The 8518-nt window shown below is 38.6% G+C and overlaps 1 protein-coding gene across 1 annotated transcript; it reads right to left on the bottom strand.

The window, feature by feature from the left end:
* ACTR6 (ARP6 actin related protein 6 homolog) lies at positions 224-7897 on the bottom strand. Its single transcript, XM_021410686.1, has 11 exons — positions 7629-7897; positions 6933-7050; positions 6402-6470; positions 4586-4709; positions 3912-4047; positions 3772-3828; positions 3263-3361; positions 2996-3074; positions 1698-1869; positions 1333-1471; positions 224-513 (listed from the first exon to the last, which is right to left on the bottom strand). Exons 1-11 carry the CDS (start codon positions 7694-7696, stop codon positions 384-386), a joined length of 1191 nt encoding a protein of 396 aa, XP_021266361.1. The 5' UTR covers positions 7697-7897; the 3' UTR covers positions 224-383.

Below are 8518 nucleotides of genomic sequence, written 5' to 3'. Positions count from 1 at the left end.
ACCAAGACTCACATATTCACTTTCAGAATGGGCAAAGTTGAAATGACCTTTTAAGAATTGTTTAATGTCCATGCAGTTGCATAACAGTAATATTCATTATTGAAAAAAAAAATCTTATTTTCTTACCCTGTGTGCTATACCAGTACTAGCATTCACTATTTTAATTGTCTCACACTCTTAAGGCTTTTTGGACTAAGAATATAATGAAGCTATCAGTAAAAGATTAGGCTTGTAAAACTTTATTTTTATTCTGAAAATGAACTTCTCCCAATCCAGTTAAGTACAGGAAAGCTAAAACACAATCCTAACTGACAGAACAAGCCACAGCTGAGAGGTCCACTCTGAGTAAAACAACAGAATAACAATATAACCAACTATGTTACTTATATATCAAATTTCTCTTCACAGATATTGTGTCCATGTTCTTCATAATCTTCTCTGGTTACTACCATGTCTTCAAAATCGTCATTTTCAGAAATGAGCTTCCCGCCTTCCCAAGAATAAGTAATAGGGCTAAAAAATGAACAAAACCATTGTCAATCTTTTGCAAGCTCATTTAAAATACAGTTCTCGGAAATCATCACTGCATACTTTTATTTAACCACATCTATCAAAAAAAAATCAGAAAAGACTGCTCTAAGATGCTTTTTTCGATTGCTAAATGAAACCATCCAGCTCTAGTCAAGTTTTGAGACAAAGTTTGAAACTCTGTCAGGGCTAACTGACTTCCCATTTTATAAAAATGAACTAACTTTTGGGAGGCAGGTGTGAAGGGGGTAGGAAATAGAGATGTCTTTGTATTTTCTTTGCATAGGTAACAATTCTTTAATATTCAAAAGTATTCTCTAATAATACTTGTAAAGATTTTTTTTTGTATGATCGACGACTACTTGTTTTGCCTCAACTGTATATTCGCTCTCTGCAAAGATGTTATTCCTTCAAATCCCTGAAGTGCCTGCATTAAAATTGACACGTCAGCATTCATGTACTAATAATTCTTTTAAGTAAAAGACTAAACTCTAATCATGCATACTTATGTATCCATGTCTCTTGTTGAGACTACAGTATTACTGATCTATTTATAATACTGATCCTGGAAACAACTACTTATGTGCTTAAAGTTTATTAGGCAATAAACTAGACAAGCAGATGGTCTCTAATACATTCAATTTCTCTGAAAACACAAATTAAAACAATCTTTCTTGAACCACTTTGGATCACTTAAATGGACTAATATAAACATTATGCATCTTTTTACCAGCAAAAGAAATCCTGCTTTATAGTTTGTTCTGCTAGAAAGGCAAAGCTTGTTCAGTACAGTTTAGGACTTACTTTTCAGGGAGAACAACAGAAACATCATAGTCAGTTGGAGTAAGACATCGAACTTCAGAATAGACTCGATCTCTGAAGCCCGGAAAAAGCGTGTTTCCCCCAGTCAGAACTATGTTCTTGAAGAAGTGAGGCTGCATTTCTTTAAAATAAATAGAATCTGTAGTTAGAGACTACGGATGTATTCAGAAATTAGTTTTCTTCCCCAGTTTTGTTATGAGTTGGAAATGAGTTAAGAAATACATGCAGAAGTTAAGTTCACAACAGCCTAGCTGACGTATTGAGAGCGTTAGCTTCTTATAGCTCTTTGGATGCTAAAACAAACTTAAAAAAGAATAACAACTTTCAAAATACTTTTTAAATTATACCTTCAGGTAAATTCTGAATAGAATCAACAATGGCTTCAGGAATTCCCATCTCTTGAATACCAATATCTGAAGGGTGGAAGAGTATTTCTGGAACTGCGAATCTTTCATTTGTTAGACGAAGTATTTGTTCACCAGTTTTGTATTTTCCACTTAGCACCATCTCTTCCCTTGGCTAAATTAAAGACACGAATAGTAAACACTGCTTAAGAAGAGAAATTATATTCTGGAGTATTCAGCTAATCTTTTTTATGTACTATAGTGGTAAGCTACATATTCCACATTAAGTCATATTACCTATAAATCTTTTAATAATAACAATACATACTTGGTATTGAATTTAACAACTTACCAGCTGCAGATTTGCCCAATGCAAAATAAAGGAAGTATGCACACGAGTGACAGTTTAAATACTGGGACTGCTTTTGAAACTGAGACTATGGCCAACTAAAAAAAACAGTATAACACTTAAGTTGTTGTCACTAGTATGAAGATTTTTCAGGCTGTTTTATTGCACAGCTTTGAGCTTTCTACTTACTAGCACACTTAGATGAAATTCACATAGATTTACTGACACTTAACAAAGAGAAAATATCTTTCAGCTTCACAAAATACATGATAATTAAGAATAGGTTTTATGACAGCACAAGCATAGAAATCTGCAAGTGTTAACTAACAGGACACAAAGTGCTATGCTAGAGAAGAAGTATTTCATTTTCACATCAGCTTCCTAAGGAAATGAGTGACAAGCTGTCTGCTTTCCTTCCCATCTGAGAGGCAAATTAGAGGAGAACCCTCAGGTAACTGCTTAGAATCCATTTTTTTCTAAAAAAAAAAAAAATGTACAGATCTCAGAAGGTAGGCAAGACCTACCTCCAGCAGAAAGAATGTAAGCTAAATAGACTCTCGGGCTTAAGTAGTTACAAAGTGTATGGAATCTTCACGAGAAACAGCAGCGTAATTGTATCACAAAATCTTCAAGCATAGATGACAATGCATCTTGTCATTTTTCTACCAGAATAAGGAAAGAAGAGATGGAGCCTTTGCCATCGTTCAGTTTTCAAACCACGCACAATGTTCGTACAAGCATCTGAGCTACTTCAAAGCTTTGACACTGCAAATTAATACGTCTCAGGATACTTCTATCGGGCATTTTAAAAATGCTACTTACTAATGCATAGAACAGAAAGAAGTTACAACGCAGCATTAGAGAAAAGAAAGTCTTTTTAACCAACAGGAAAAGACTTGTGCAGGGGAAAACAGTCCAAAAAAAAAAAACTTAAAAACTCTAACATCAATACCTTACAAAATCCTTTTTTGATTGTGCTGAAGTCTGGCAAAACATAATCTACCATTACAGTATTCTCCTCTCCTTTTAATCTGAAAAATAATGTAAAATAAAACACAATAAAGAACAAGTTTTCTAAATCCCCAGAATTTTATTACTGATAATATTTCCTTTGACTTAACTTGAATATTTTCTAATTAACACTATAGTTTTTATTTCTTTGTACAAATAGACTATTCCAAAGTACCAAGTTTTACATGTAATAGCACTGCATACGTACTTGGCAATCTCCATGTCCTTGTAGAAGTCTTGAGACACATAACACACATCTTCTTTTACTTGATTAATTACATGTGTTTCATCCATAACATGTAACTGCCTGTGCAAAACAAACAAACCACCATTTCAAATAGAGAAGTTTGAGAATAATTACAATTCTTAGCGTCACTTGTCTAGTTTTATGTTGGAGATGGGTTACCCTAGTTTTCAAACTGCAGGAATCTAGCGCTGTATACTTGACAATTGTCTCAGTAGATTATCAGTCAGCTGTCTTAGAAAATTTTAAGAACTTGTATCATTGTGAACATGCAGGTCGCTTCAGCAACTTCAAAAGCCCTGGCACTGAGATGAATTAGGCTGTTAAGTTTTTGAAGTGATAACTTTAAGCTCAGGACAGCAGCTAGCAGATTATAACAGACAACAGTCCCCTTTAAACAATGTTTAATCTAAAATTCAAAGAAGTAATATCTTTGTAAACTGGCTCATTTTATATCAAGTCTCATGCTTTACCTGTACGAGATTATCTCCTTCAGATGGTTGGTTAACAGTTTTCCTCCAACATTAATCCTACGGAGAAGTAACACAAGGATTTTTGTTGACATCAGATATAGCAAACAATTCTTCAAAAAAAAAAAAGTAATATAGTTTACCTGATAATTGCTTCCTTCTTCTTTTTGCTTCTACAATAAGGTACAATATGCGTAAAAGAATATCCACTATCCACAATGATACAACATAGCTCAGATGGATTATCCCGGAAATACCTGTGCGCACTAAGAGCTCCAGCTGAAATACAGAAAACTTACTCAATATTTACATGAATATACACTTTTAGAATTGACATTGATATCAAAGTGCTTCAAATTTTAAGTGCCTTCGCCAGACTTCCAAGAACTCAATACAGAACACTACAACCAACATATGATCTAATTTTGACAGCACTAAGATCAAGTATTGTATATTCTCCCCTGCCTCACTGCTTTTTCCTTTATGATGGATTCAAGTGCTTGCTCTATTTCCCCTCCTAAGGTCCAAACAGACTAAACGCAACATGATTGTTCAAGTCTATCTAAAAGGATATCCTGTGTCTAATAATGCATTTCCTGACAACAACGCTGCATTTTATTTGCTAATACAAAACAACGATGATCTTAAAAAAGTCTGGGAGAATGTCTAATCCAGTTTGAATACATCTAGTGTCACATTACTCAAGAGTCAGGAAAGAAATGAAGTAATTTGTGCACATGCGTGTATACATTTCTATTTATTTTCAAGTTTAAACTTTCTAATGTATAAATGTGAATTAAAAATCAGATCTACTCACCATTTACTCTAAGAACTGCTTGAAATTGATATTCTTCAAATAGGATTTCATTCATTGATTCTTGTATTGAACTGAAGTTAAAATAAGGTTCAGTGATAATAATATTGGTATCTACAAAATCCACCTATGAAAAATACACACAAATTGCCATTACTTTCAGGAAGAGCTCACTGTTGCCCTCCAGTATTTAAAGGGAACTTATGAACAGGAGGAAGACAGACTTTCTACATAATCTGACAGTGACAGGACAAGGCGGAACGGTTTTAAACTAAAAGAAGGGAGATTTAGATTATATGTTAGGAAGCAATTCTTTACTCAGAGGGCAGTGAGGCACTGGAACACGTTGCCCAGAGAAGTTACGGATGCTGCAACCCTGGAATTGTTCAGTGCCAGGTTGGATGGGGCCCTGGGCAGCCTGATCTGGTGAGTGGTAGCCCTGCCCAAGGCACGGAGTTGGAACCAGATGATCTTTAAAGGTCCCTTCTGACCTAAGCAATTCTGTGATTCTATACTACATTTTGCAGCAATTGAGAACTATGTAAATTTAGATACACAATTGTCCTTTGCCATATCTGTTAGCTGAAGCTAGGCTTATTAAGTTCTACTTCATTTTCTTTTTAAGGAATTTATGAGCAGTGACAGATCTTAACACATTAATGGGTTAAATAATAATAATAGAAGGGAGCTAAATAATAATAAAAGGGAGCACCTTTATTATGTACTCTGCTCCCATTACCATCCTTAACATTATAATGCAACATTTAAAGAGATACCATAAAGAACACTACAATACTCATATAAGATACTATCAACTAAAGAAAAGTATCCCTTCAACAGCTCAGCATTTCATCAAGATGAAATCCCACACCAAATAGCACACTCTAACCGGATCAGCAAAAGATCCTGGACTTTCCACATTTACTGATTCCTTGAATTTAACAGCAAAAACTTTACGAAGTTTTTTTTCACCATACCTAGATATGTCCCCAAACATATTACAAGCCTTATCTCTCTAAAGCCTTTACTCACAAAAACGGATTTTAAAAAAACAAAAATTCTTCTTGAAACCGTGTCTGAATGGAATTCTAGTTCCAAAATTTAAATGAAAGCTAAATATCATGTATCGTGTATTTTTAAGTACAGAGACTAAGCATTTTGGGACATTATTTTCATTCTGAGTACAATTCTGCCTCCTAAGTGTCACTCAAAAAATCCCCCCAAAACCATCCAGCATGAATAACAATACAGCATTTTTTTTTACAATAAAAAAAACCAGAAGAGAAGCCTTTCTACATTTCTTGGGCTAAATCTAGTTGGTGTGACAAATAACAAGAATTCCATTTCAGATCTTTATATTTTATTCATTCAGCTGGCCGAAAATTGTTAGCCAAAGATACAGTTAATTCATGTAATTTGGCTCACTGACCTAGTTCATCACTCTCCTTTACATCAACAGTTCCTTAATCTCTAAACCACACTGTATCTACCTATAATAATTTTTTTTTTTTACAGACTTGAACTCTAACTTAGATTGACATGCATTTAATATTAACATATCTAGATTGTACTCAGTGTGGATACACACAAAACTGAAATTGTCAAATGTTTTTCAAACTCCTACACCAAAGCTCGAAGTCCTAATTTTCCTCATTAAAAAAAAATTTAAAATATCCCTGTGATTTCTAATAGAAGTCATTTTCAAGAAGAAAATTAAGCTCACCATTTTTATTTAATAGTTGTTGTATTCACACTAAATCTATCAGTGAGAATGCAACCTACATAAATTGATAATTAAGCAAACAAAGGAGGCTCTTACTTGATACATTTCTTTTCCAAAAAGATAATCCCAAACCTGTCTCTGGACATCCCAATTTACCAAATAACCCTGTAGAAATTTGAAAAAAAAAAAAGATTAGAAAATACATTTACATCTAATAAAACTATTAGAAAAAAATATTTAGAAAATACAAACTTACTTTATTTTTAAAAAAACTATTACTAGAGATCTAAAAATCTCAAAACCCTGACAGGCTAGCAGCATAAAGAGATTTGAGAGAAAAAAAATTCTAAATTTTTACAATTCTATGCCAAGGAATAGATGTTACATAAAAAAAATAAGAACGTTACTATCATCTTCCATTGATATGTTAACTACTACATTACAAAAAGAAGGTAGTTTTCTACACGCATTATTCTCTTTGACAGAAGAATTGTTATATTCTACATTGCTGAGCTTAGTTGTCTATGAAACCACATTATATGCTGCAGCTGGGGCCTATTGTATGAAATACGTTCCTTAAAGCACCTGCTTCCAATCAGCTGCCACGCTAGATTGGAGTTAACTTACCTTCTGAAAAGGGAGAATATAGAAGAGGCCGGAGGGGTCTTTGATTTCATCTAGTTGATTTGCCGTGAAGGTTTTCAAGCGTGCAGTCTTGGATCTGAACTGGCAGTTGGGAATGACGCTGGAAGAAAAGGGAACATTTCCTACACGCCACAGCGTAAGACATGAGTCGTCTTTCCACATTACTTTCACAGTAGCATGCTTTCAATGATATACTTGCAGCCACGCCTTGTTTTTAAGCAATTTATTGATACAGGCTGCCAAGAAAATCTTGCAATTACGCAGAGGGCCGTGAGGCGCTGGCACAGGCTGCCCATAGCAACTGTGGGCGCCCCGTCCCTGAAAGCGTTCAGGGCCAGATTGGAGGGGGCCCCGGGCAGCCTGAGCTGGTGGGTAGCAGCCCTGCCCACGGCGGGAGATCGGAACGGGGTGAGCTGTAAGGTCCGCTCCGACCTCAGCCACTCTAACTCGTAAACCCGCGGCTCACAGCTCCCGCGCCGCCAAGGGAAAGCGGAAGGGGCGTGGCCGGCACGCGCCGCAGGGGCGGGGCGCACAGCGGCCGCAGGGGCGGGGCCGGGAGCTCGGCGGCGGCAGCGGGAGGTGGGGGGACCGGAGAGGCTGACTCCCGCGCGGCCGAGGAGATCGCCGGGGAGCGATCGGGGCCGAAGGGACGGCGCCCGCCCCGCCGCGCAACCTCACCTGACGTGCGCGTGGCTGTAGCCGATCTTGGCGTTGTAGGCGCCGTTATCCAGCACCAGCGTCGCCATGCTCCCCACGGCGCCACGGCCGCCGCCGTCCCAGTATTGATCCGCCACCGCCGTGGATCGCTATGGTTACCATAGAGCGGAGGAGCAGCGCGCGCGCGCGCGTGCGTTGCCTGACGGGACGCAGGAGTGTCGCGGGGACCGCCTCCGGCCGAGCACCCGCCTCTGGCGCCGGACGCTCGCCGCTCACGTGATGCCGGCGACGCTCGAGGAACCGCCGAGCCCGGCGATTGGTCGGGAGCCGGCCGGAAGCGCTCCCCGCGGGAGGTGACGCGCGTCAGCCCGCCCAGCCGTCCCCGACAGCCCCAGTGCGCCTGCGTCAGCACCACCCTCAACCCCACCTTCCCCTGGCCCTGCGGTGCACCACAGCGGCCCCCGGCGGCAGCGGTGGGCAGGGCACTTCGCTGGGTACTAGCTCCAGCCCTATCAGAATAGTCATGTTATCATTTACTGACCTGTATTAACTTCAGGGTTAGGGGTTTTTTTGTTTCGTTTTCTTTGTTGGTAAATCCTTGGATCAGGACTCAGATCAAGAGATTCATGGAAATTCACACCTAGATCTGCCTGTGCAGCCTCCCCTTCTTTCCTTCTCTGGTGACAGTTATTCCCCCCTGTACAGGGCTTAATGCAAATGCATCAAGAGCAAAGACTAGATGAAGAAATCTTTCATAGCTGTGTATTTAAGGGCAAAGTAGTTGGAAAGAGTAAACCACTCTTTGCTGCTTATGTTAAGGCCACAGCTAGTGACATTCTCACAAGTGTCATTCTTCATAAGCAGTTGCCTTCCAAAGAAGGACTCCTGCCTTCAGTAGAGGATATTGTATC

Source organism: Numida meleagris, chromosome 1 (genome assembly GCF_002078875.1).
Source record: "Numida meleagris isolate 19003 breed g44 Domestic line chromosome 1, NumMel1.0, whole genome shotgun sequence".
Lineage (NCBI taxonomy): Eukaryota > Metazoa > Chordata > Aves > Galliformes > Numididae > Numida > Numida meleagris.
This window is presented reverse-complemented; position numbering and strand designations above follow the sequence as displayed.

What these genes read in the sequence shown, in the direction of transcription:
- ACTR6 (XM_021410686.1), bottom strand. Translation starts at nt 7,696, where the DNA reads ATGGCGACGCTGGTGCTGGATAACGGCGCCTACAACGCCAAGATCGGC. An exon ending in AAGGAGATAATCTCGTACAG is followed by an intron (nt 3,362 to 3,771) that starts GTAAAGCATGAG and finishes TGTTTTGCACAG; the next exon opens with GCAGTTACATGTTATGGATG. An exon ending in TATTCAGAATTTACCTGAAG is followed by an intron (nt 1,472 to 1,697) that starts GTATAATTTAAA and finishes TTTATTTTAAAG; the next exon opens with AAATGCAGCCTCACTTCTTC.